Raw genomic sequence first — 27,954 nt, 5'->3', positions numbered from 1 at the left:
TAGTGAATAAATGCTTAGCATAATGAAAACACAACACAGTGTACCAGCTGCAGCATCCAAAGGTCTACAAAGGGACACTTTTTTTATTCATCAAGCTTATTGTGTCTTCAAAATTTAATAAAATCATATTTATTTGTTGTTAATAAGCTAAACCAGTCGTTAACTGAATACAGGATAAAAGTTTGTAACTTTTGGTGTCAAATCCATGGCAGTCCCACCAAATCCTGAATCATTTACACATTGTTTTGTGGGTGGACGTTGGTCTCTCAGCAAAATGAATGGTTTGATGCTAAAGTAAAGACACGAGAATTACCCCTGGCTGAAGGTGGCAGGACATTGTCCGGATGGACCAAACATTCTCAAAACCATTAAGAACAGAAAATTAATGAAACGTCATCAGCTGATCACAGAACTCTGAGGAAATCTGCTCATGAGATGTTCCTTTTATTTTGTTAGCAAGCAAACTGGTGCTAAATGCATTCCTGGGACTATTTTACTTCATGATTGGCTAGTATTAGGTATAATTGTGACCGTGTGTGTGTGTGTGTGTGTGTGTGTGTGTGTGTGTGTGTGTGTGTGTGAGAGAGAGAGAGAGAGAGAGAAAAGAGACATGGATCCAGCATCTGGCAGGGTGCCCAGTTTATTCCCTCTGGAGGAAACGTCTTAAGATCGAGAGAATGAGCGGAGGTTTGTCAATGTTTGGTTTCTGCTGAGCGAGTGTGTGTCGTCTGGAGAGTTGGGGTGGAGAAACATCTTTTTTTCCCCTCTCATTTTCATCTGTTTGAGCATAATTGCTTCTTATGTTTGTCTTCAGATGTTGCCGTTCATCAGTGATGCCTTCATCAGGAAACACATAACAGAGAACGTTTAACTAATGTGCACCGAAAGCAGAAAAATGGGTCAAGAAGGAGCTCAAAGTGTCTCTTGTCACAGTGCTTCAACTCTTCAGTTCCAATAGTTCTGACAGATGGTTACACAATTGAAAGCTAGCACACAAACATAAGTTAGAACACAAAGGCTAACACCAAAACAAAGACACAGGCAAAGTCAAGAACACAAAGGCTCGGGGCCTTTCATTATTTCACATTTGCCGTGAAATACTCCCACAAGATTTGACTATTAATAATAATAATAATAATAATAATCAAAAAAAAAATCCAAATAATTTGAATTTTCCTAGACTAAACAGTAACCTTTGAATATCAATGCCACCCGAGACGCTAGGTAGCATTAGCATGCAGGTTTGGACAATAACCGAGGGGCTGTGATGAAACTGATGAGTTTAAACTTTCAGTGGGAAACCAGTTTAATCCAGGTCAGCAGTGTTGTTCCTTTACAAAGATTCTTTACATCTCCGTTAGAGTTATAAAAGTATCAAATCAGCAGTTTTTGGGTTTTTTGTTTTGTTTTGTCGTATATCATCACACACATGCATGTGCAGTAAAATGTGCACATGGATCCACATCCACATTAACAGAGGAGACGAGTGACCTTGGTCCAGCCTGGGGGGCTTCAGCAGATGGAGAGAGGGGCAGAGGGGTCTGGCACGATAGTCTGCAACACACACACACACACACACACACACAGGGACAAATGCTTAAGCTGGTGGGGTGACATTGTACGTGTTTGCCGCTCCAACACAATAGCGGCACAGAAACACATCATTGTTGTGAAGTTAGCGCCTCATGACGGACCGTAAACACCTGGCGTGGAGGCGCACACGCGTCAGCGCTGTTCAGCATTACATCGGGTTGTCATCTTCGGTTTGTAAAAGACGACTCAATATTTCCCGTATCACCTGAACGCAGCATCAGGAGGAAGGGGAGACGATGCCGCTGGGAAGACGAGTATCCTACACAGTGAGGAATTATTGTCCATGCTGGCACATACGCACACGAGTCCAGAGAAGCCATCGGGAATTAGGGCCTTTTCTCCTTTTTGTGTGGATTTCCAACATGTTCTTCTACTCACATTTCACAGCAGTTCCTTCTTGGCGCACCAACATGGTCGTACGCACTCCATTAATCACGTGACTAGATGTATGAAACAAGCTATAAAGAGGAATAAAAGAGGTACAATATAGATACAAGAGCCTTTCTATACCATAGAACAAGGAAACCAAAATGTACGTATACATGATTCCCCACAACTTTTGTCCTGAGAGAGATTTTATTTACCAGGACAGCTGATTAAAAAAGAGAAGCACACTGGGGGGAATGGGACGGGTAGCAACTCTACCAGGATAGGAAAATCTGTTGGAGCGTCCTCGTTTATTTCCGTTAACAGGTGCAGATCAGAGAGAAAAAATAAAAGCAGCCATTTGAAATCATTTTGGACAGAAGAATTCATAAAAGGCCATTTGGTGCCACTAATCTGCAGTTTATGTGGGACAATTTCTTAGGAGCCCAAACAAGGGGGGGGGGTGGGGGGGGTCCACGACTGCATATGTCCCTCCAGATTGGGACGTTGCGAGAAAAAAAAAACAGCAGCTAACGAGACAAGGAGGAAGGTGGTGTGTGTGTGTGTGTGTGTGTGTGTGTGTGAGTGTGTGTGTATGTGTGTGTGTGTGTGTTGGGGGGGGCATTTGTGAGGCTATGACTCTTTGGAAGGGAAGTGCTGCCTGCCCACCTGTCTGCAGGGCTGCCAGCTGCACCATGCGTGTGCAAATGTGCACATAAACAGGCGGATGAGACAGATTTATTCAACGAAACAAACGGGGATTGATTTTGTTTTCAAAGTTTCCGGAGGACGGTTGAACCACTTCGTCCACGCACCGGAACCGTTTTAACCGTGAGCGACGCCCCGATCTGACCCCTGAAGGATTTTCTGGGTGGAGCCAGATTTGGGCCCTCGCCCTCTCCAAGGTCGTCCAATGAGCTTGTAATTGACTTGTTAGTGCTACAAATTAAATCTAAAAATGCACAGATCACTGCATCAGCAATAGAAAGGTAGAAAGGTTTATAGGCCAGCTTCAAAAGAGTTGAGGCTCGCTGGAGGCCTCAGCTGGATGGGGAGACTGTTCCACAGGCGGGGGCAGCAGAGCAGAAGGCTCTTCCCGTGGAGCGGAGGTTATTTCAATGTTCCTGGTTCCATCTGAAATCCAACCGTGCTGGTTCCAGCTGATCAGAGGCAGGAGCTTTAGCTTTAGTTTTGCTGCCCACCACCAGTGGGAAGTCGAACTGCTTGGTCCTCCTTTCTTAGATGAGTAGCGTTCCTCAAAGATGCACATGAACAATTACCAACAGTCGCTATTTCATTGGCAGGTGCTGGACGAGACCCAAATCTGGGGACGCTCTGTCTCACTCTGGACGTTCTCTGCGATGACCTTAAAGAAGCACTCAAATTGAAAAACCATTTTCCCTCATAAACCACATCGTTTGTATACAATAGCATTCAGCTAACTCGTCCATCCTTGAACACTTGTACGTCTGAGTGGCTTCCTGTTGTTCTTAAGAAGCAACTAATGCTGCATTGAATGGTAGCGGACCTATAGGCTGTCCTGACGAGAGACCTTGTCAGGTAAAGAGCAGCGTTCATTAGCATCGGGGATGTGGCCACTCGTGTTTGTCATGTTAAATGAGGCTAATTATTGTCGCAACCTTCAAAGTAAGAGCAGGCCAGCAGAGAGGAAGTCACATAGGAAGACTTGAAAAGAGCAGAGAAGTACAGTGTCCTCATCAGGCATTACTGAGGCATTTATATAATTAAGAACATAATAAATGCACCATGACCCCCCCCCCCCCCCCCCCCCCACACACACACACACACACACACAGACCCAAACGTGGACACACACTGGGACCGAATTGGCCCGGACTGGATCTGTGCAGAGATGTCTTCCAGATGAATAGGTGGTAATGAGCGTGTAGTGGAACTGATTCTCTTCCATCATCCCTCTTTTTCCTCCTCCTCAACCCCCCCAACACTCCCCCTTTTCTCAGGGCTCAGGTGGCCAACATATGGCATCTCTCCCCCGCGCTCTCCCTCGTTTTCCTGCTGACTTGAGCTGTTCCTCGCGTTACCCTTCTGTCGGCATTTCTCTGGAAGCCTTTTAGTCTCCGAAAACTAAGTCAGTCATTTTAAGGAACCGTCACATCGGGTCCAAACACCTGACGAAACTTCTTGAAGGTGCTGCTGCCGCCCCGTCAACAACCTGCCTTCAAGAGGAAAGTGGCGCTGAATCTCGGTCCTGCCGCGTGTCCGCGACCTCTTTCTCATCGCTGAAGAGCTTCGAGCAGGTGCTGAGGCGTTGCAGGCGTCGCTCCACGCCCTCCGCGCCTTCGACCACGCGGTCCCTTCGTGGACGTACAAAAAGCAAACAAAACACACCTTTTCATCGTCAAATAGCGCAGTTCTTTGTACGTGCCTCGGTATTCACACATGGTGGGAACGATGGCGAGGCATAAATAGCAACTTCAAACACAATGGAAGCAATTGGTCAGAAGACTGGGGCGCATAAGAGGCTGCTGATTGTGGCCGCTTTCTGCCAGGCTAATTTCAACAGCTGAACCATTTTTGCTGTATTTCTGTCCCACAAAATTATCCCTTCATTCGTTCGAATTCTGGAGGTTTTTTTTTTTTTTCCTCCTTTTTTAATTGTTTGTCCATATGGATTCGCACACTCACTCGTCCAGGGCAGGTCCTCGGGGACAGAGCCACTTGAAGGAGTGACTGCCTAATGAGGGAGAAAATCTGCTGCATCGTGGGACAGGAGGCAGAGGAGCAACCAAAACAGCCTGTATTTACATTACACATGCACTAATTAAAGACGTAATTGACATCAACAAGGAGATCCAGCGTGCCCCATTTAATCATTAGACGGTTGCTCATCAAGGCCACGTAACACCCCCCACTCAACCCCCCCTTGAACAGAACTTCCTGTTCAATATGAAGTGACAGTGACGGAAACACGTGACATTCATTGTCTCCGGGAATGTGCATTCAAGACTTTTGTAGCTCTTCATCATTTTCCAACCATAAAGTGTGTGTGTGTGTGTGTGTGTGTGGTGTGTGTGTGTGTGTGTGTGTGTGTGTGTGTGTGTGTGTGTCTCAAAGTTAGCAGTGCGGGACACATACTCACAGGTGTGATTATCCGAGGATTATGGGCGAGTGCGTCCTCTGATAAAGAATCTGTGTTTGGGCTTGGGATCTGAGTCGGATTCACCGGGTGATTAACGCAGCTGGCCACTGGGACGAACGTGGGTGGAAGTGGGAGAGAGCGCGGAAAAGACAGGCGGAATTATGTGTCATGTGATCACCATTGTGGTTGTCCCGCAACTTGGGAAACAATTGTCTTTTTCCTGATTCTGTTTTAATCCCAGTAAAAACTGAGAGGCAGGAATGTGTGTGTGTGTGTGTGTGTGTGTGTGTGTGTGTGTGTGTGTGTGTGAGTGATAAAGTGGGCCTGTGTTTGGGTATAGGATCAGAGTGGAAAGTGATGTGTGAACAGCACTCCATAAAGCAAACAGATTATCGGGTCAGAACACACACAGACAAAACGCTGCCATCACGCCATCACAGATTTTAAGCACCTCAGGGTAGACGGGCTGAAATTATATTTTCAGCAGAAGGAGTCAAAATGTCCGTACAGAATAACTAACAGTCCGTTGTGCTGCTTCCATTTAAAGTAAATCTTCCGTCATTGTGTTTTAGAAAGATTGAATGAAGATACCTACTAAAAAGGTCCCCACCTGCTGGCCACCTGTGGGTACTGCAGTCAGTAGAATCAACGCTGCTGAATGGAAACCAAATCGCTACATTTTTGGGAATACGTTTAAAAGTCTGTTTTAAATTCAGTTCATTCCGACATCTGGAAAACCTGCCAGCCCACATCAAATATAGACACACCCCATATTAAACTAGATTACACAGCACCTGGAGCACATCGCAGGCTCACTCATTTTCTGATCAAACCCCCCCTCCCAAAAAAAAAAAATGATAATAAAAAATATGCAGTTGTGTTTCAAAAGTAATGGGATGCAGAGGAAAGTTGGAGGGGGGGGGGGGGTAGTTTGGCAACTTTTGAAAAGTGCTCAGAGAAATCTGGATTATTACCATAAGAGCAGCAATAAAACATCATTTTTATTAATTATGGTAGATAAAATGCACTACCTGTGTGTGTGTGTGTGTGTGTGTGTGTGTGTGTGTGTGTGTGTGTGTGTGTGTGTGTGTTAGGGGGGGTCTTAGATCTCTTTGTTGAGGTTCTTTCTCATTCTGTGCCAACATCACATCCATCTGTCTCCACACACACACACACACACACACACACACACACACACACACACGCGCGTGCGCACGTGCACACACATGCATGCAAACAGTGCGCTTGCTTCTGCTATTGCCCAGTATAATACTGTTCCAAGTAAAGAACGAGAGGCAGGAATACATGTTGGTGTGTCTATTGTTACCTGAGATACTCACGTCCATTTTTATCCTCCAGTCATATCAAACCTGCAGTTCTGTGATGACAAGCAGCTGCTGAGCGACTCCCCTCTGTGAAACACCTACACACACACACACTCACACACACACACACACTCACACACACACACACCCCAAGCGCAGCGTGTGTTTTTGTTTTCCGTGTGTTTTAAATTTCGATGCTTTTGCCGTCGCCTCTCTCAGCTTTGACAGAAGCAACAGCAATTAGCCCTTTGTAGCTAAAAACCAGTCTGATTAGGAGCCTCGTTAGGCGTCGTTAAGGCTTTTACTAACGGGGGCGCATAGATAATGAGCCTGAACGGGCAAGATACTAATCATGGGATAAAACGCCTCCTCGTTTAATTGGAGGCTGGAGGACAAAAACACATAAAAGAAGACAAGTGTGGCGTAAAATGGTCCCGAAATGAGTTTTCACAAATAAAATTATATTTATTGAATGGTGTTTTCATAATAATTGAGACGGTTCTTTTCTTGTTAATGTAACTGCCCTCTAGTGACAGGTTGCTGTTAAATCATTAGCCCCGCCTTCATTACGCTCTGTTTTCCATCACCTCCGTTGTGATTGTTCCCACCGGTGGGCAGGGCCGACCACAGCCATGTTGGTTTGTCTCCCGCTTCAATCGGATTCATTTAAGCCGTGGAAACGGGCCGACCTGTCAGGATGGACAGGGGGAGTGGAACTGAGAAGGAAGATGTTCGAGGGCGTCTCTACCTGCTCATTGCGTCGAGCCTGTCCTGCTTTCAGAGCAAAACAGCGATTTCAAATATACATTAATGGGGTAAATTAGAGGGAGGACCTGATCTGAGGGCGGTTCAGCTGCAGCATATGGACGAATGCAAATGGGAATAATAATTGCAATGAGTATTAATGCGACACATACTCTCACCTCCGTCACCCTCACCTCGTGCTGTAATCACAAGGCCCCGCCACACGCCGCACTCACCGCAGTAATGCGTTAACACAATTACACACACGCTCAAAGGCATTAGCATATTTTCCAGATTAAAAACAATGTGCACTTGTGAGCGCACAACAGACGTATGCTAATGACTGTGGAGCACTTTACCCAAACAAAGCCGCCACCGCTGTCCTGTGAAGGCGATGGCAGCAACGTCGACCTGCTGGTGTCAACATCGGCGTGGCTGTTTCCAACACAGGAGGGGAAAAGTCAGCTGCTTGAATCGTGTGATCTCCAACACCAATGCCAGCAGAGGCGTTAGCTAATGTTAGCTAATGTTAGCTCATGTTCAGATACTGTCCAGATGGTGCGATGTTGCATTTACAACCCCTTTAAATCCTGTATCTAATGAAGATGCCTTTCACTTCAGCAGTTCTGTGGTAACCTGTATTTTTTCTGCAAACATACATCACTGCTATTGCAAGGAGTCATTCCATGTTGTCACAGTTTATTCAGAAGCAGCAGCCCCACCAGGGTGGCGGCGCAGCAGCGTCGCCTTTATAGTCGTTGTCACAACAGCACTGAGAAAAGACGACGGTCGACGGTAGACTTGGCAGGAAAGGTGAGAAATTAGCAAAGGCTAAACATAAAAAAGTGGCAGCTCGAAGGTCAGCCAGCAGCCAAAACAGAAGACATTTAGAGCCCTAACAAGACAGACAGACAGACACACACACACACACACACACACACACAAATCTGAGCCAATGTCTTTGCTAGAATAATTGTGGAACGAGCACATCTGGTGCACTTTGAGATTGAGTTCTGGCTCAATGCAGCAACGGTAATGACATTTGTGTGTGTGTGTGTGTGTGTGTGTGTGTGCGTGTGTGTGTGTGTGTGTGTGTGTGTGTGTGTGTGTGTGTGTGTCCACTCCAAATGCCACAGCACTGTTTCACAGGGTTCAGCTTCTGTCATTATCATTTGTGAGAGGAAATCAAAAACTGGTGATTAAAAATCTCTTTGTGTGGATTGTAAACTGTCAAATGTTTGATTTCACTTTTTGATTTCATTTTTAAAATCCCCCAGATATTTAAATCCTGCTAGAATAATTGTGTATCTTTCCTTTGCAACAAAAAAGAGACCGTAGTTGCGACTTAATGTTTATCAGTAAATCCTACTTCTCTAATTCTGAACATTTCGATTATGTTGCAGTTCATATGTCCAACCTTGAAACTGCTGAGGAATGTGTGAAGATGTAATTCCTCCATTAGCAATTAAATGAGAAAAACAACAGCACATTTCAGATCAGACTCATTAACTTTTAAAAGACTATTAATGTGTTTTTGGCACAATTAGAAGCTGTTACGCATCTTAATCTGCGCACAAGTCGAGGGCTTGGATTCGGCGTTCTCCGGCGCGGGCGCTAAACGCTTCCCTCCACAGGCCTCTGGTGCTGCAGCTGGCCTGGAGCCACGGCGGCGGAGCGCTTGGCGGCGGAACGCGCCAGCCTTCCCTGGAAAGGCCTGCGAGGCATCTTCAAGCGCAGTCATTAGGCGACCACTTGTGTAGGTGTTCTTGCAAGAAATCTTGTCAGGCAGATACCTGCTGTCCAATTAGGCAGGCAGCACACGCACTCGCTCAAGGGGAAGGAAATGGCACACTCAGTGTGTGTGTGTGTGTGTGTGGTGTGTGTGTGTGTGTGCTAATAATGACCTGAGGCCCAACCTGCTGTTGAGAGCAGTAACTTGTGACTCAATGCCTTTGTTCACCCCAAAACATCTGGCTCTGACCGAAGGCTGCGCGTGTGTTTGAAATTCATTCAAGCCGAAGTGTGTGTCTGCGTGTGTGTGTGTGGTGTGTGTGTGTGTGAGGGCGCAGTGACTGATAAAGCAAGGACCAAGGCGTGAGGAATAAAACATCGTCGTGGAAACCTCTGAGGGGGAAAAAAAGGCCTGGAAGCCCCTTCTGTCAGCTGGGCTCTGCAGCACTTCCCCTCGACTGCCTTCACACTTCACACTTCACACACACACGCACGCACACACACTCCGTAATACACACAGAAGGTCCCTGTGGAGCACCAGATTAAGGTCTGAGTGACTGTGAGCAAAACAATACCCCAGTGTGTGTTTGTGGAGCCGTGGCTAATTGTGTTCATTTGCTGCTCAAGTTGAGACATCTAGGACATTGGAGGGGTGTGTGTGTGTGTGTGTGTCTGTGACGGGATGGAGAGAAACAAAAAAGGATGAGAACAAGACAGAATGATAGGAATGATGAGAAAAGGGCAGATGAGCAATCATAAATGTGTGTGAGTGTGTGTGTGAGTGTGTGTGTGTGTGTGTGTGTGTGTGTGTGTGTGTGTGCTAATAATGACCTGAGGCCCAACCTGCTGTTGAGAGCAGTAACTTGTGACTCAATGCCTTTGTTCACCCCAAAACATCTGGCTCTGACCGAAGGCTGCGCGTGTGTTTGAAATTCATTCAAGCCGAAGTGTGTGTCTGCGTGTGTGTGTGTGTGTGAGGGCGCAGTGACTGATAAAGCAAGGACCAAGGCGTGAGGAATAAAACATCGTCGTGGAAACCTCTGAGGGGGAAAAAAAGGCCTGGAAGCCCCTTCTGTCAGCTGGGCTCTGCAGCACTTCCCCTCGACTGCCTTCACACTTCACACTTCACACACACACGCACGCACACACACTCCGTAATACACACAGAAGGTCCCTGTGGAGCACCAGATTAAGGTCTGAGTGACTGTGAGCAAAACAATACCCCAGTGTGTGTTTGTGGAGCCGTGGCTAATTGTGTTCATTTGCTGCTCAAGTTGAGACATCTAGGACATTGGAGGGGTGTGTGTGTGTGTGTGTGTCTGTGACGGGATGGAGAGAAACAAAAAAGGATGAGAACAAGACAGAATGATAGGAATGATGAGAAAAGGGCAGATGAGCAATCATAAATGTGTGTGAGTGTGTGTGTGAGTGTGTGTGTGTGTGTGTGTGTGTGTGTGTTGTGTGTGTGTGTGTGTGTGTGTGTGTGTGTGAGGCCATGCAGGTAATCCTCATTACGCTGGGTTCGTCCACAAGGTCTGTGTGTGTGTCTGTGTGAGAGTATTTAAGAGACTGCTAATTTTTCTCTGCGTGCATCTGCGCTCGCGTGCATTACACACCAAGATGCACTCGCTCAGGTTCTTGAAAACACACACGGTTTCACAAACACATGCTCCCTGGCTTTTCACACGAGTTCACCGCTCGTGTTTACGTTGCACTCACACACCCTCGGCCCGTTAGCTGTACACTTCTCCACGCAGCCTGTAGTCATGCTAGCTTGCAAGTTTTTTCCTGAGCCGACTTGGAACGAGGTGGTTATCACCAAACGGACGTGTTTCCCTTTAAGTGTCCATTAACCTGGATAACCTCATTTTGTTAAGTTCTGCAGAGACAAACTGAACCCCAAAGGCAGACACACACACACACACACACACACACACACACACGAACGCGGCTAAAACAGGCTGGGCGAGACGGGCAGGATGAGACGAAATTGCGAAGAAGGAAGTGTGGACCAGTCTTTTAAAAGAGGAGGCAGGTGAATACGATTGTCCGGAGATGAGTAGCAGGCGTGTCGATGGTATGATGGGAGTGAACTGGGAAGCAGCCCCGCCCAGACTGGACGGAGACAAGAAGGGGGGGGGGGGGGGGGGGGGGGGGGCGCTAGAGAGAACTCCGAACTCAATGTCATCAGATGATGATGTAGACACTTGTAGTTAATGAATTGTTCAATTAACAGTTCATTTTTGCGACTGCACAGAAACAGGAAAGAATCTGCCAGAACTTATTTGACAAACGTTTTCTGTGGTCGACCTGAAATGTCAACAATAATGCAGCCGTTGATCTGCTCACGCCTGCTTTTATGTGCCCAGTCTGCCGTCCAGTTCAAAATTTCCGGTCTTAATTTGAAATATCAGCCAAAAACAAACAGAATAATAAAAAAAAGAGTTTAACCTTTTTTTCATGCAGGATTATTAAGTAGCCGTTTGCCTTTAAAAATGGAACAATGGAGGCCGATTGTTGCTTCTGTCAACCCGGTGAGACAAACTCTGAAACGGGGGCAGATCGATGGCAAATAATGTCATCTTAGAAGGTCACACCTGGACCTTTCGGCTTGGTCAATACAAACACACACTCGGGAGTGACAGAACCAGTCAAGTGTGCACGAGCACGCGGCACCTTCGTGGCGTTTGTGACCAGGGAAACAAAGTTGCACGCACTCGTATTTTGTCTCTTGGGCCTCCCTCACGTGTGATCTCTGCAGGTTTCCGCGTGGCATTAAACCTCCCCGCCTGGCCACGCTGTGTCCCCCCCCCCTCTCCGAGTGTCCCCCTCTCCTCCCTGCCCATGGAGAGCCCAGAAGAAAACAAACAACTCAAAAGACGAACAGCGAGAGCCACTTAGAGTCACTTAAAGCCAAGGCTCCTTCCCACAGTGAGCACTTCCTCGGGGGCTACCGAGGTCCGGCCGCCACGCTGGGCGAGGGGTGGAGACAGAGTGAGGGAGCTCGAAGAAAAGAGGAAAGACGGGAGAGGGACATCTCCATGAGGAACATGGGTAAACATGTAAAAAGGCAACGCCAAACCAGGCAGATTTCCTCTGCTCGCCAAGTTCTCCAAATTCGACCTGTCCCTGTCACCCTTAACTGTCCTCCCCCTGACTGTGAACTCAAAGGTCACCTCTTCCCTGAGCGTCCTGTTTACCCCAACCACTGACCTCCTTTTGACAGTCGTCTAGGTTGAGATCAGCAGAAGAACACATGTAGCCCAGGAGGTAAATGGAGGAATGTTCATAGGTGGGACGAGAGGGTTGTTGTGAGACCTTCGGTCCAAAAAGATGAAAGCTTATAGAGACTCACAAAGAGGTTGAAGGCCTTTGAACCTGCATCCCCTTCCTCGAAAGCCACTCTCATTCCTGCGTGCCTTCACCATCTCTTTCACAACTGGGGTGTGTTTACGTTGAGTGTTATGCATGCTGATGGTGACCCGGACCCCCACAGGGCCTCCCAGCACTTGGACCCTCTCCCCTCCCTGGGCGAGGGCAGCAGGATGGGGTCAAACAGACAAATCCACCACCCGAGCTCCACGGAGGCCTGCCCAGGGCCATTAGTATCCATTACAGTACCAGGAGGCATGGACAACCACGCCCTGGTGTGCCCAACCACACACACACACGTACACGTCTATAGTGAGTACATGAGCAAGAGAGAGAGAGATTCTTGACCTTTAAATAGAAATATATCCTCAAAATCTTATAGGTCTTCAATGACCATTCAAACAGATGTTCAGCGTGACTAATTTGGACTATCTCAGGATTGTCGTCAAGTATTTCTTAGGAAACGGACATACACACTCCCTCACACACGTAGATGTGCACAGGCATGTTAAAATCCACATGCAGATAAACACATGACAGAGAATCAGGCCTCCAGCAGCTCTCAACAGAGGTCCTTACTTCAAACAGACATTCTCCTAGGGGATGACCTTCTGGGAGTCTGTGGGGTGTGCGTGTGCTAGGGCGTCCTGCCCCTGACAAGTCGGGGCCCTCGCTCTGCTAAATAGGTGTTGGCTGAAGGGTTATGAATGGGCGTCCGGAAGATGCAAATTATTGATGGATGCTGATGTGGTTTTAATAGAAACACCAGGAGCGGCGGGCCAACCCATCTATCCGAGCGGCAGCAACATGACAGAGACTCAGAGAGCAGCTCAGCACTCGAACAGAGAGACCGAGTCCTCCGCGCGGGTGTCGGGTTCGTCAATGCGGCTGGCTAACAACCCGTAACCTCGACAGCCAATTATCTAGAGCGTGGCAAGTGGCCCAAATCTGCGAGGTGTGTGTGGGATTCAGAGCATGGCAGCCGTGTCATACCTGCGAGCGACTCCGGAATGCCCCCCCCCCATCTGTGATGACACAGGATGGGGGGATTGGGGGCGCAGTGAAGGACAAAACTCATATCTGATGTCTCCTTCAGTCATGTGACGAAGGGCGAACTGGACGGTCTAAAGGGCGGAAAACAGACAGTGTGCAAGAGGCCAAGCGCCCACAACACACACACCAACATAAATGAAGGAATACTGAAATACCATGAAAGGATCCCAGAAGGAAGAAAATTCCAAGAAGGTGTTGGCTCTTCATCATGATCTCAGGATTGTGTTTCTGCACTTGCTGGTTTGCAGGTCTGGACACAAGAGTTTGCTCCATCGTTCCTCTCTCTCTCCTCCTCCATCCCTCCCTTGTGTGAGCAGAAGAACTTCTTCTGCACTGGTGCTCCTCCATCCATCCTTCCAAGCAGAAAACCTGCACACGCTCCAACGCAGAAGGACGGACACTCTTGCCACCTCTCACACACACGCACACACACACGCACCTTCCTGCCATCCCCACCACATGCACGCACCCTTACCACCGGCCACACCAGCGGAGGCCTTAGGGCTCAGCCATCTGTTGCCCGCCCCAGCCGTCTCCCCCTCTCTGCCATACCCACCTTCCCAGCATATGCAGCCCTTGCCCTGGGTAAGGTGGTCAGGGCACCGGCTTGGGCTCGGGCCAAGAGGCGGGGGTGAAGGAGTGCATGTGTAGCGCAGATGGATCGAGAGGGAGACACCGAGGAGACACTGAGCCTAATCAAGGATTAGAGGGCTCAACATCTTTTCTCCCGCTCTGCCTCACCCGTATGGCCGCTCACTGACCAGCAAGGTCACAACTCGCGCAGGGCTACCGGGGCCCGGAGCGTGGTGACTACCAGGAGGACACCAAGGTAATGAGGCGGGAGGTTGACAGTGTACGCGAGGCACCTCCCTTTATGTTGGCCCCTTATTTCTAACCTCGGCATATCCTCCCTCTTTTAAATCTGGCCTCGGGGCATTAGCCAACATGTCACTTTCATCCTCCCGCCATTCTGCCATCTACTTCCCCCCACCCCCACCTCACGGCATTGCCATGTCTGTATTGGTAAACCCGTCAAATAATAGGAAGGGCGGCTGTTAATTACACAGGTAATTGTAAAGTCTTCTATACTGTATTTGATGAGCCTTCTTTTTCATGCACCACTCTCTCATCGTCTTTAGTCCTCCTGCACTTCTCCAAACGTTCCAGATCCACATTGTGTCAGACATCACGAATTCCAACCGCGAATCAGCCTAAAACACACCTTTGAAATAGGATAGATAGATGGGATGCGGTTGCAGGTAGGTTAATTTGCCACAGTTGTCCGATGATGTTGAACCTTATCGTACTTATTTTGTACAACACTGAAAATCACTTTTTCACCCCAATGAGAGCAGCTATTTCAGAGTTAGCGTAGCTTGTGTTTGTGAAGGAAGAGAAACACAAGACAAAAATAAAGATAATATGCAAAAAGAGTGAGAAAAGTGTGTGTTCCAGCACGTTCGCCAGGCGTCTAATGGATCAGTGATTAAATAAATAATGGCAACCTTTGGTTTAACCTTTTGCTCCCTCCCACAGTCACTGTCTGACCTTACAAGACCCAAACGCATAAAGACTCTGTTTTTTTCCTTCATCTGTCCATCCTCCTCCTCTTACGCTGTCACTTTTCCACGCCTCGGTCATGTTTTTGTTTTTTTCTTTCACCGACGCTGCCTGTCCTTTAACAGATAGTGTGAAACCAAATCAAAGAACTTGTGACAGAAAAGGGGTTTGTGGACCTGAGTGGATTTTTAACATTTTGCGACATCGTTTTCCGAGACCAGATGTCAGTTTTCCCAGAGAAAATTCCATATACAACAAAACGTAAAATGAAATCATAACATCTTAAGGACAATCTGGCCTTTTGAGCAAGTTTTTTATGTGTCGAGATAACTGTGACCAGGTTTTTCCTTCATTTCAACCTTTACCATGAAGAGAAATTAATCCAAATGAAGCAGAAACTCTTGAATTGAATTTGTGCTGGACTTTATTACATGAAATATCAGACATGATCAATGATGTCACGTGTTTTATTTAACAATAAACTAACGATTAACAGGTGAACATCAGTGGGTGGTTGAACTAACTAAACTAAATCGAGCCCCAAAAAGGTTCAACCGTTTCCTTCTTTGCGCATTAGCCTGCATGTGCAGTCTTTAAGAACTGCAGGTTCAAACGAACACTCTCACCACGCCCAGCCACTGAACTCCCTGAGAGGTCGCCGAGACACCACTGTGTGTGTGTGTGTGTGTGTGTGTGTTGTGTGTGTGTGTGTGTGTGTGTGTGTGTGTGTGAGAGAGAGAGAGAGAGAGAGAGACAGGGAGAGAGAGGAAGAAAGGACGAAAGAGCAACAGAGAGTTGACACCCTGATCTCCTGCTCTAATACCCTGAGGACCTTTAGTTCCTTAACTATAGGAGGTCCTAAACACCCATCCACACACACACACACCTTCAGAGGATATCAAAGATTAGACATCAATCAGTCTCGCCCCTTGAAGTCCTGAAGAACGAGGACCTGGTGTGAAAGGTCAGCATTTACCCGCAGAGATGATGAAATAAATAAGATGGAAGAAGGTTCCGATTATGAATAAGAGAAAAGGGCAACAACTTTTTTTAAAATGAGACAAAAACTATCATTTATAAACAATCTTGCGGTGTATTTTGAGTAACTTTGGCTTGATTAGCCTTGATGTAGTGTGCTGGGATTTGTCTTCATATAACTGCATGACAAATGCTAACCAGCAAGTACTAGCTGCCATATTGAAAAGTAAGGTAACCAGACCTCTTTCAACTGTGTTTGGTGGTGTTCTCCCACTTCTGGGTCAGGAGGCAGCTCAGCTTCTAGGAATCTAATGTACAGTAGCTTATCCATGCAAGGCCAGTTCTTTTAAGGAACTTGTCCACCTTGTCTCCTCAAGGCCGAGCTAAGTTTTGTAGCGACCGGATGCGAGGGCCATGATAGCTTTTTGGCTGGTTTGAACTTCAGTGCCATTCTGTTGGGCTGAACTGTGGTTGGCCTGCCGAGTTGAGTAACTGATTGAGATAGGAGCGGCGAGGCTTATCTCTGAGCGCTCGCTGTTTGGATACGTATGATGTCTGACCAGTTCTCGTAATGCTTTCTAGGCTGCGTGCACAGATAAGCTGGGGGATCTGGAGGAGGTAGACACATATGCAGGTAGCAGACAAGACACAATTGAAATTGGAGCAAGAGAAAGGGTCCGTCTGTCCGTTCGTTTGTTCAAGTGCTCGCCGGCGTGTCCGTGTGATGTTCCTCTACGCCGAGCCTACTTTAGCTCGCTGAACTCCCTGAGCAGTGACCGGAGCTGCAAAGCCCCCTCCGGTCCAAGCACTTGGAAACTGGAATGAGGCGAGGAGAAAGAGGGGATGGATAGGAAAGAAAGGAGTAGAGATGCGATGGGGGAGAGAGGATGGAGCGCAAAGAAAGAGAGGAAGGGAGAGGAGCAGAGGCAGGGACAGGCAGCACATGGAACGGCACAAAACAGAAAAAAAGAACTGAGGAGTGAATGGAACCAAAAGAAAGGAGGAGGAAATGATGGATTGTAGGATGAGAGGCAAGGCGAGGCCACCTCCTCCTCTCCCTCTCCTCCTCTCCTGTCCCTCCTCTTCCCCCCCGTGAGAATGCCTCACTTGTGTGTGTGTTTTCTTACTCGTTAGATGTGCGCCGCTTTCATTCGTGCACAAAGACGGGACGTAGACGTACCTGGCACGAGGCAACGTGAAGGAACTGGCAGAGGTGTGTGTCTGTCTGTGTGTGTGAGAGAGAGAGAGAGAGAGAGAGAGAGAGAGAGACATAAAGCCTGACTGTCTCACCTGCCTGGCAGACAGTTGATCCTGTGAGAGCCGGGCCCGCCTCTCCGAGATGTCCCACTTAACACACTTGACACCCAGCCCGAGCCCAAGTTTCTTCTCTTTTACTCTACTTTTTTTCAGAAACACACACACACGCACACGTTATAGTTACGAGGATATGATGGCTCCCCCAGCGCCTCGGCCTGGACCATCACAGCTAAAAGCTTTGCCTTAACCCCTGACCACACTTTCCTCCACAATACCTGGCACAAGGAACAGTGGTGGTGGCTCCTGAAAAAAATCTTAAGGGGTAAAAATAAAACTAAAAGTTAGATAGTTGGGCGTTAGAAGATGAGAGAGAGTTTGGTCCTGAGCTTCTCCGAATGCAGCATGGGGTTCGCCATCATGGTGGAATTAGGAGCCTCTTCAGGGGATGTTTTCAATGACACAGTGGCAGATGAAGGATAATCTGTCTTTGATGTGGCCATGATCGATCGTATCTACTTTCGCAAAGTTCCAAAGTCCGCATTTTCTTATACTGAATCCTTCTGAGCATAATAGATAATGGATGATAATAGTAAGTAATGGGTGGGTGGGAATACCATCCATTATTGAATCCAACACTGTAAAAACACAGGTTTCGTTTTTATTAATTTTTTAGTGGCAGGAGTGAGTGGAGAAACCCCTTTTGACATCTTCTGCTTCTCTTGGTCTCCCAAGACTCTCATCTTGTGGTACCTGGTGCTTCTTGCTGCTGCTGTTGAAAGGAGCTTTGGTCCCTGAAGGGAGGCCGATCAAACACAGACACCGAGAGGCTTTTGTCACCATCTCAGGTGACTTTACCCATGTCGCCCTGAACTCGGCTGCATTTAATCAGTCCGTGAACTGTCCTAAAAGAAACAACAGGACATTGGTCTCAGTGTGAGGGACACACACACCACCACCCCCCCCTGCTGGTTGATAATATTAAGACTGAGACCAGCAAAATAAACTGTATTTTCCTTCTTTTGAGGCTTATGGAGGATGGTGCACCGTCGCCCACTATGGGCCAGCGGCCCCTCAGCACTAGCGAGGATCACGGTTCCCAGAGTGCTGAAGTGATACTCCAAAGCTGATGTCAAGTATCTCCCTGGTCCACCAACCACCAATCAGCTGCCTCATTTCACTCATGGGAGGAAGAGGAAACATGTTGTCCATGTTTATTCATGTCATCACCTGGCTGCCCGGCGGGAGGATTGATCCCTGAACTTTAAGCTCCGCGATCCTCCCCACAAGCGCCTGCTGGTTCCAACTGGGGGCTTTCAAGATATCTTCTCATCAGTTTCCTCATCAAGTCTCATGCTGCCTTCACAGGAAGTGATGAGTGATGGGCTGAAGGTGATGGGGTCTAGCCCACACCTGGACAGGAAAACTGGCTAATCAAGCTAACGTGCTTGGGTTTGTCTTTGTGTAAATACACGTCGAAGGAGTCTTGTCAAAAATTGTCAGCACTCTAGGTTGAACTTTCAGACAGTTTTAAACCAAGTGTGGTAAAAGTTAAAGCTTGTGGTAAAAGTTAAAGCTTGCTAACCTCCTGGTGTTCCCAGTGTCTGTATAGCTGCTGTAGCTTTTATTGAGCTAATTCTCAGGGAAAACAGCAGAAAAGGGACATAAACATCACTGAGTAGCAAATAATTGTAGCACTTAAAACAACAGAAAATTAAAAGTTAATGAATTCTTTTCACTGGGAGAGATTTATTGCAGATAATTTTCTTTCCTTTTTCACGGATAAAAAAAAAATGCTTAAAAGTCAAATTAGTGGCCAACAGCTGCAGCAGAATGAGATGTGACAAAACATGGAACCGTGTCGTTGCTAAAGAAATTGGAGGGGTCTGCAATTGAACACAAACAATAAACAAGGAAGCAAAACACGCACAAACACACACACACACGCAGAGCAAATTCACTACGCTGCAATTAGCTTGTTTTAAAGGAAACAAATAACAGTAATTTCGGCAGAGCAGCATCCATAACAATTCACCCCTGGTGGGGATCAGCTATTTCAGCACACACACACCCACACACACACACACACTCGACCGTATGCAACATGCACAGTCAAATGCGGCGGAGAGCGAGCCACACAAAGACACACGGCTGTGCTAACGTACGCACACGCCTCCATTAAGTGTACTTGAGAGCGGCAGAGAGGGTCAGCTCAGTGTCTGAGTTATTACGCCACTTTGTTCTGCCTCAGTGGGGAGGCTGCTCCCGCCCGCACGCACAAAGAATCATCATCACCTATCAACACTCAAGGTGCACATATGAAAGAGATGCTCTGATAATGGACTGAAAGAGACGGATAAAAGAATTAGTAAAACTGGAGAGAGAAAGGGAGAGAAAGTCTGGGCGCTCTTCTTTGGTGGTGAAGTTTGTAGCTGGATGGGGGATCGCCATCCATCCATCCATCCATCCATCATCCATCCATCCATCCATCCATCCATCCATCCATCCATCCATCCATCCATCCATCCATCCATCCTCCCTCCCTCCCCTCTATGTGTCACAACAACAGTTCTGAAAAGCTGCAGCTACCAGGTAATTACGGCCCGGGCCAGAACAGCGGGCAGCGCCGCGCCGACGAGCCTCAGCACCCCACAATTATGCCCACATCCCCACCTCCCTCTGCACAGCCGCTCCCCCCAATGACCACTGCATTATTCCTCTGAAGAGAAAGAGAAATGCGGAGGGGATAAAAGCACAGGCGAGTCAGCGAGTGGAGTGTTTTCTTCCATTTTTCTACTTATTTATATTTAAACTTGAACAGTCTTTGAGGAACAACAGACCAAGAGACCTTCAGAGCCAATAACAGAAGATGGACTTTGGCTGTTGGGGTGGATAAGATGCCCTAGATGGGGTCCGTCCGGTAGACGACGTGGGTCCCTGAGGCCTGGAGTGCATGTGTGTAGGCCTCCATTTAGGAAGGAACCAGAAAACAATCCAAGGTGTAATAAAGTGTCCTCACCCCTCATCAGTCAGGGGTATGAGAAAGAAACTGTCCTTTATTTTATAGAGGAGGGGGGCAGTTAAATGTTAACAAGCTCCAGTGAGGATTCCACGCTCTTTGGGAACTCCCTGCTGCCCGGTGTGTCTGTGTGGAAAAGTGAAACCTCAGCTCACGTTTACCTTCCGCGCCTCCGTTTCGCCTGTTTGATCGCTCTGCATACACTGGAATAAGTGTGTGTCCGTGCTCGCTCGGCCTGGTCCCGTGCGCTTGTTTGCTCGTGCACTTGCACCCCGACACGCGTCTGTGTGTCTCTGACTGGGTGTGCGTTTTGTCATGTGTACTCACTTTCTCTTCCCGGTCCAGGAGTCCCCATCAGGACCCCGAGGCATCTCTGTGCCTGCCTGCCAAAAACGACTGCATCTCCTGGACCCCCTGGAGGCAGGGGACAGCCAAATGTCACTTGGACCCTCTACAGAGTGATGAGAGGAAGACAGCAAGAGGCGAGTGGAGAAAGATGGAGATGGGGGGATTAAATGAGACAGAAGTTAAAGACAGTACTGAAGAGTCTCATAATAGTTGGATGATAAAGACTTTTTCTGGACAAAAGAATTAACTCTATGGATACTTTGATTTTTACTTTTTCCATGTCATTTCCTCTCTTTTGAGTTGCTTTTGCTTCACGTCCAAGTGGCTGCAGATGATATCTGCTGTTTAACTGCTGTCGAGTCCAATTTACTGGGAAGATGTTCGCCATTAACATACATCCCATTCCGGCATGGTTTGAACGACGCTCCTTCGAAAGCTCCATCAGCTACATGTAACATGTAATAAAAGGAGAATAAATGGTTGAATTGTCTGTGAGCCATAAGTTCAACTGGACTTTGATTGGTCACCTTTGGAATTTTGAGATTATTTCCACTGTAAATGGACGTAAATCGCCCGAATCAGCATTTTTTTAGGAAAAACTCGTGGAATAAACAAACAAAATTGGTCTTATTCTGGGTCGCAGCTGCATGGAAAGCTTCTGCTTAACCCTGATTCCCAAAAGAGTGGCCCACACACCCACTGATCCCCTCCTCCCCGTCCGCAGGAGTCCTGTCACACTGCGAGTTTGTGCTGCAGAATGAGGACGGAACTGGCACATCAATAGAAACAATAGAGTGTCCTTCGTGCTTTTATTCTCTCGGGATGTGAAGATTTCTGGAGTGATTAGAGGTCAGACCTGCATACAGGGACCTGAAAAGACAAAAAGACGTAATTTCAGTCTAAAATAACAAGAAAACTGTTAAATCTTTGCAGATGAGATGGTGCGTTTGTGTTCTTTGGTTCATGATCACAATAGAATGCCGCTACTGCTCACAAGCCCGTGCAGAATTCATGTAGACGGAGGAAAAAAATGTGTGTGTGTGTGTGTGTGTGTGTGTGTGTGTGTGTGTGTGTGTGTGTGTGTGTGTGTGTGTGTGTGTGTGTGTTGTGTGTGTGTGTGTGTTTGTGTGTGTGTGTGTGTGTGTGTGTGTGTGTGTGTGTGTGTGTTCATCTGCAACATTTTAACCTGGTTCACCATTAAAGACCTGGAGATAATTTTCTGTTCTCTGCAACTGGAATTTTTCCAACCACCAGCCCTGAAAGGAAAATGCCTCGTTTTATGCGAAATCTTTGACTGAGCAAGCAAATCAAAAATCAGAGTTTCCAAAACAAAAGAAATAGAAATGAAATAAAAGAAGGATGCAGGAATCTGTCCTTCCTATGTAGGAAAGTCAGAACTCTTGGCTCCACACTTTTCTAAACCCATTTATCTACCTGTAATTACTGGTAAGGAAAAGTAGTCGAGGGAATTGATCCATAGAAGTAAATAAATTCGTCTGTTTGTGCAGCTATTCAAGTCTGGAGCTCGAGAGGCATCAGAACACCCCGACACTCAATTCCTTTCAGGGCAAGCGGTTTTGTGTGCAATCATTAATGTTTGGTTGTTGCTGAATCCTGAATGTGGTGTTTGTTTATGGAAGCTACGCGGTTAATTAAAGTGCTTCTTTTCAGCATGTTTATCACCTATTAATACCAAGTTAATTAAGTTGAGTGAGACGCAAAATCGCGATACGTGTTCAGCGATCTCCCCCTGTTGGTGATCATGGGAAACTGCACCCGTGTTCTTAAATGGTGACATATAGATAAAGTATGAAGCTGTCTCGTTCAAAGGGAAAATAAAAGACAGCTAACATTTTCTTCCGGAGAGAGTTGTTTCAAAAGAAAAGAATTCTGACCACAGGTTACTACTTACAAATATTACAAAAATTAAGTGTTTGTCAGAAAGGTGTACATTTGGCAAAGGAAGGCGAAATGGGACTTGAAGGCGAACTTGTATTTCTTGGTTTTAAAATTTTAGAGACGATTTCAATCATTTATAAGCCGAATATGCTAATTTTCACCCAAAAAATTGGACTTTATTAAAGATACTTTAAAATACACATTTTTGGATGGATGGATGGATGGATGGATGGATGGATGGATTCTGGAAGCATCACTTTTTGGAATGACGAGAGAGCTGCATTCCAATTCGTGTGTAAGAAACCTTTTTAGTCATCTATGTTGACACGATAAGCGCGTATTGAACAAAATATTGTTGACTGCAGGCAGGAAAGAAGTATTCTTTTTAAGCAAAACTGCCTCAACGTTTTAATGTCGTCATTTTGTGAACTGTTGTCACATGTTTTTAGTTGGTGGAACTCGAATGCGGAACGATTTGGAATCCGGCCTTGTTTGGGCCCCCTCCACCAAAACAGGAAGTTTTGGAGTTAACTCCGGACCCAATGAGGGATTTGGACGGTTTAATTTTTTATTTGATTAAACAGGCTGACATCTAGCGCAATGCGCATCGACAGGTGATCACGGTGACCGCTGTGAATGTATCTGACTATCGGCTACTGTCAGTGGGATCTCTAACTTAAAAGTTAGTCGATTACGATGGTTAGCAGTTCGGCTAGCTCGCAGGCTAGCTCTCGCTAGGTCAGCCCGGCCGGTGCTGCTGTGCGGGCGGCAGCCCAGAATCGCCGTGTCATCTTGTCGTGTCCAAAGCCAGCCAGGCAGCACCCTGACATGAAAATATGGAGGAACGGAAACTGAAGAGAAAGATTCCCAGGACCTCCACGAACGCGGCTGCCCCGGCTGTGGGCTCCGCGCAGAAACCAAGCGCTTCCTCCGGGAGACGTCATGTCGGCTACAGCCACAATACGGGGGCTCAGTCCAGCCAGAAGAGCAAGAGTAGGAGGTAAAACTCCTAATTTTACTGCTCATAAAGTATGTCCAGTCCATGCAAAAGTATTGTGCTTTTCATATCTGATGGCATGTACTTTTCCTCCCATCTCTCATATTTGCAGGGGCGTTCGTGACAAATCCAGGTCTCACCAGGCTATGGGTCCTAAATCGACCCAGAACCCGGTCCAGCCTGCTACAACCATCCAACACTCCTTTTTGACTGACGTGTCGGACGTGCAGGAGATGGAGAAGGGTCTTCTTAGCCTCCTGAATGACTTCCACTCAGGGAAACTGCAGGCGTTTGGTAATTCAGATGCTCCACAGGTGTCTGGGCAGCATTTGAGAAGGCAGATTAAGGGGTTTCTCTTTCACCTGGTCCCCTCAGGAAACGCCTGCTCCATTGACCAGATGGAGCATGTGAGAGAGATGCAGGAGAAGCTGGCCCGTTTGCACTTTGACCTGTATGGTGAGGTGGACGAGATGCCCGAAGACCAGAGGAAAATGGCGTGCGACACCAACATGGACAAACTTCTCCTGAATGTAAGAGTGAGGCCGAACAACCAGATTTCAGTGAGGATTAAACGGCTGTGTTTGAGTCTTTAGCTGCCTGCTCCACTTCTAAGGTTTAATGAGGGGTATTTACCCATTCTTGTAATCAAAATATATTAAAAAGGCCCTCTTTTAACATTCTATTTCAGCGTAAATACTCAAACTATGGGGTAAAAATTCTGAAATATTGTGATTATTGGAAGCTTAAAGTTTTATTGACACTGATTAATCATCCCATAACTCTAAATCCAGATCTATAGGTGAATGAAATACTGATATTAAAACATCTTTAATGCACAAGTGAAAAATTATTACCAAAAATGTCAGAACAATAAAATTATCAGTGTCATTCCCTCACAGCCCTTTAGGTGGCGCCATGAGGCAGTTTCTATGTTTTATACTGATATCTTGCTGTGTTTCTTCCCAGCTGGAGGAGCTGAGTTCTTCAATGTATCCTTTTGGGCTAAATTCAACTGTTTCTCACTTGTGAAAACTTTAGTCTGTTTTTTTCTTTTACTCTGATTTCACCTCACAGTCAGAAATTAAATCTCGCTGACTCGCAGGAGCCGCCGCGTGCTGCCAGCGTGTGATTTCACCGTCCTCCTTGTCCGACTCGGCTGAGGTGGAGTTCACGCACAAATTTGACGCACTTTCTCTCACCAGTGTTGCTCACCAGCGCCCCCTGCCTGTGTGTGGCAGATGAACGCATCCGAGATAGCGTCACGTAGCGTTCAGGGTCGGTCAAAGGCAGTTCCTCTAAGCTGCAAAACATTTTAGAATCGCACTGCTAACCAAAGTAGAGTCCGTGTGAAGCTAATTGATTCTCCAGCATAGAACAAGAGAATGTCACTTCAGGTGGAAGAATGAACATCAAACACAATCGTCAGTCTAATCTGTGAGATTAGAGAAATTCATCCACTTTTCTTACATATCATGTAAATATGTGGAGCGACCTGCTGCGAGCATCCTGATCTAATGCTGCCTCAGTATTTGCACGTATCCATGCCAACGTGACACATGATGCACATCATCACCAGTGTGACTGGTCCACTAGGGACGTCACAACCATGCCTTTATCTTCACTTTTTTTTTTAAATCTTATGAATAATTTTTGTTCCGATATTCTCATCAAATCTGTTTTTATTAACGTGATCAACTGATGCTGTTTTGATTGCTTTTATCGGGGGGGGGGGGGGTTGGGTCATCTGCCGGAAATGTTTTATCAATTTGTTGATTTTATTTTTGACTTAATAAATGTTATAACTGGAAGTTTGGGTTGTGTTTCACTTGAATTCATAATTAGCACTTGGGTCCAAACATTAGGTACAAAACACAGTGAAAATGCAAATTAAAGTATGAAATCTGGGCTTGGTCAATCCCAGAAGCTAAATGTAACATAAAAAACAAGAAACGGTTTCATGAATAAATGATAATTACGCAGCATGCTTAAAGGACACAATAAACTGTGTCTCCATCTAGTGGCAACACTTTTCTGTCCTGAAAGTTGTCGATCCTGTGGAAACCCTCCCTGGTTGGAGGGTTCAGGCTGAGGTTGGACTTGGGTTTAGGAGTCGGGAGTTTATCTGGGAGGGGAAGGGACAAGGAATGCATTTTACCGATGAAGGTCCTCACAAAGATAGAGGTATAGAGATGTGTGTGTCGGAATGTGTTGTCCGTGCGTCTCCACGGTGACCAGGGGCCAAAATGGCACCGCAGCAGAACCGCTGTGCGCGAGAATAAAGCCAACGACTTTCTTATTTTCTTGGTTCTCGGCATTGGTTTGGGTTGTTGTTGTTTTGTTGTTGTTATTGTGGTGGTTGTTGCGCTTGAGCTGATGGACAAGAGCGTGACTGCAGTCCCGCACTCGGTGAAGAGGTGGCAGCTGAGCGGGACCGGCTATGACCCGGAGACGGTGCGCAGCCTGCGGAGCCGCTTCAGCGCCTGGACCCCGCTGAGCGACAAGAGGTGCAACCTGCAGGTGAGCGACGGTGTCCGGGGGCCTCGACCGAAACTCTCCTTTAGTCTTGACTGAAACGGAACCAGGATTTAGGTTCTTGTGACCCCGCGTCACGATGACGCTTCCGCTCATCCCTAATGTGGAACACCTGTTCGCACCTGTTCGCACCTGCTGACACCGCGTCCGGGAGCAACTACGGGAAACTAAAGTTTCAGGAAAAATGAATTCGCCGTGTGGAAAAAAAATTGGTAAATTGTAAAACAAGTAATTCAATTTGATGGTCCTGTAGATGCCAAAAAGCATCGATGAGTGAATTTAATCGTAATTTGTATAATAAATTGCAAGCAAGGTAGTTTTAGCTAGCTAAATGTCACGGAATAGTTTCATACTGACCCCCGAAACCAAGGTTTTCTTCTCCTCTGTGTGATCCAGCTGTTTGAGGACAGGGTTAAGCTGGTGATCCGCTGGTTCGACCTGTGGACCGACGGGCAGAGGAAACTCCTCATGTCGTCTCTGCTTGGCCGCTGCACCTCCTCCCAGCTCAGGTGGGCCATCTGCCCCCCGTCCTCACACAGAAGCTCATATTCGTTTGTCTAACTCTGAATTTAAACCCGTCAGGTGCTGCAGGGATTTGCTGATGGAGACTGTTCCCGTCACCCGGCTGGACTTCACTACGGTGCTGCCCCGCTTCCTGTCCCTGTATGTGTTGTCCTTCCTGAACCCGCGGGACCTCTGCGCAGCGGCTCAGGTCAGCTGGCAATGGAGGTTCCTCGCTGAACAGGTAAGCCTTGGGAGAGAAGGGGCCAGCGCTCCAGACGTGGGTGAATATCTTCTCCATTCTTGTCTCTCGGGCAGGACTGTCTGTGGACCAAGAGGTGTGTCCGGAGAGGCTGGTTCCTTCCCTACAGTCCAGGAACCAGAGAATACGGAGCCTGGAAGAACCACTACATTGACTGTGTCTCCACACTTCACTGGCTGCCACCGCGGAAGGCGGCCACACATTACCGGTCACTCCACCAGCGCGCAGGAGAGACGGAGGTGGAGGAAGAGAGGAGGCAGGGAAGGAAGCTGAGGCAGATGATCAGAGCGACAATACAGGAGGAGAAAAGTGAGAAGAAGAGACCAAACAGAAAGAAGATAACATGTGATAGTCGTTTGAAACCTGTGGTACCTGCAGGAGAGTCTCTAAGGACCCGGAGAGCATGGGGCAGCAACATGAACGTGATGGCGGCCAGAGGTGGAAGCAGCCAGAAGGGGAGATCCTGCTCTGAGCTACCAGTGAGCTCTTGGTCCTCTGCCTCCGGGCTAAAAGCTGTTGACTCATCCAGCATCTCTCAGAACCACGAGAGACTCGCAACCCCCAACCCGAGCCGGTAAATGACACCTTTACCCTTGTGACCTGACCTGACCTGACCTGTGTGACCTCACCTTTACCTAACCTCAGGTGCGCAAGGGTTCCAAAACTTTTTTAAAAGTCCTTTTAACTCCCACCAGATCACACAACGCATGCGGCACGCTGTCATCGTTCACCTACAGGCCTCCCACTTCGCCCCACATCCCCGTCGTCCATCTGCCTCCTCCCGTCCTCCTGCTGCTCATCTCCAACAGAATTCCTGCCTATGAGGTGAGTCAGAGCTGGACTCAAGTGAAGGTAAGAGTGGTCTCCAACATCTGTGCCCTTTGTTCCAGCTGATTCTGTGTGGGGTGAAGGCTGGTGTCACTGTGGTTCTGTACGACCACAGAGGGACGCTGTCTGCTCTGCTAACACAAATAGAGAGCGCTGTATCGGGGCAGCGAGCTCAGAGACTGGGCCTCCTGGCCCCTGGAGACACGGAGGAAGTCGGCCTCCTTCACAGTGAGTAGCAACGATTGTTGATATAACAATAAAACAATTTTGAACGTTCATATCTGCTTGGACAGACAGCAGACTTTCAGAGAAGACTCTGCTGACCCAGGAACAGAAGGAATTCTGGGAAAAACTGAGTGGCTGGGTGGTACCGGTGGGGGAAGGTGGAGGCATTGACATCTTCTCGCCATTGGCAGCAACTGGTTGGTAAAATCCTGGAGTCAGACTTGTGTTTGTGTTTTGTGTCTCACC

General features: G+C 47.3%; 3 protein-coding genes across 5 annotated transcripts in view; all 3 read left to right on the top strand.

Annotated features, from left to right (window-relative positions):
- Nucleotides 1–22,563, top strand: part of LOC130523435 (uncharacterized) — a 28,612-nt gene extending 6,049 nt beyond the window's left edge. Inside the window, exon 4 of the mRNA XM_057028745.1 lies at nucleotides 20,462–22,563. Within this exon, the coding sequence (XP_056884725.1) occupies nucleotides 20,462–20,578 (117 nt within the window). The 3' untranslated portion in view covers nucleotides 20,579–22,563. The remainder of the gene's footprint in view (nucleotides 1–20,461) is intronic.
- Nucleotides 22,564–22,642: 79 nt separating this feature from the next.
- Nucleotides 22,643–24,989, top strand: ccdc28a (coiled-coil domain containing 28A). 3 transcript variants are annotated; one of them, XM_057027814.1, is made up of 5 exons: nucleotides 22,645–23,363; nucleotides 23,473–23,654; nucleotides 23,736–23,890; nucleotides 24,260–24,349; nucleotides 24,435–24,483. In XM_057027814.1, the coding sequence occupies exons 1-5, from the start codon at nucleotides 23,200–23,202 to the stop codon at nucleotides 24,453–24,455; spliced, it is 612 nt and encodes a 203-aa protein (XP_056883794.1). In that variant the 5' UTR covers nucleotides 22,645–23,199; the 3' UTR covers nucleotides 24,456–24,483. The 3 variants fall into 3 exon arrangements, with proteins under 3 accessions (XP_056883793.1, XP_056883794.1, XP_056883795.1); XM_057027815.1 differs by having other exon boundaries at nucleotides 22,655–23,363; nucleotides 24,327–24,349; nucleotides 24,435–24,989; XM_057027813.1 differs by having other exon boundaries at nucleotides 22,643–23,363; nucleotides 24,260–24,989.
- A 406-nt stretch (nucleotides 24,990–25,395) lies between these two features.
- LOC130522925 (epithelial cell-transforming sequence 2 oncogene-like) overlaps nucleotides 25,396–27,954 on the top strand; it is a 43,851-nt gene continuing 41,292 nt past the window's right edge. Inside the window, exons 1-8 of the mRNA XM_057027812.1 lie at nucleotides 25,396–25,877; nucleotides 26,289–26,401; nucleotides 26,475–26,637; nucleotides 26,712–26,964; nucleotides 27,034–27,229; nucleotides 27,351–27,480; nucleotides 27,546–27,711; nucleotides 27,777–27,905. Of these exons, the coding sequence (XP_056883792.1) occupies nucleotides 25,734–25,877; nucleotides 26,289–26,401; nucleotides 26,475–26,637; nucleotides 26,712–26,964; nucleotides 27,034–27,229; nucleotides 27,351–27,480; nucleotides 27,546–27,711; nucleotides 27,777–27,905 (1,294 nt within the window). The 5' untranslated portion in view covers nucleotides 25,396–25,733. The remainder of the gene's footprint in view (nucleotides 25,878–26,288; nucleotides 26,402–26,474; nucleotides 26,638–26,711; nucleotides 26,965–27,033; nucleotides 27,230–27,350; nucleotides 27,481–27,545; nucleotides 27,712–27,776; nucleotides 27,906–27,954) is intronic.

This window comes from Takifugu flavidus, chromosome 3 (genome assembly GCF_003711565.1).
Source record: "Takifugu flavidus isolate HTHZ2018 chromosome 3, ASM371156v2, whole genome shotgun sequence".
NCBI classification, from domain to species: domain Eukaryota; kingdom Metazoa; phylum Chordata; class Actinopteri; order Tetraodontiformes; family Tetraodontidae; genus Takifugu; species Takifugu flavidus.
This window is presented reverse-complemented; position numbering and strand designations above follow the sequence as displayed.

Coding starts and splice junctions, on each gene's coding strand:
- ccdc28a (XM_057027813.1), top strand. CDS start 23,200: ATGGAGGAACGGAAACTGAAGAGAAAGATTCCCAGGACCTCCACGAAC. Junction 23,364..23,472: donor CAGAAGAGCAAGAGTAGGAG/GTAAAACTCCTA, acceptor TCATATTTGCAG/GGGCGTTCGTGACAAATCCA. Junction 23,655..23,735: donor AGGGAAACTGCAGGCGTTTG/GTAATTCAGATG, acceptor TGGTCCCCTCAG/GAAACGCCTGCTCCATTGAC.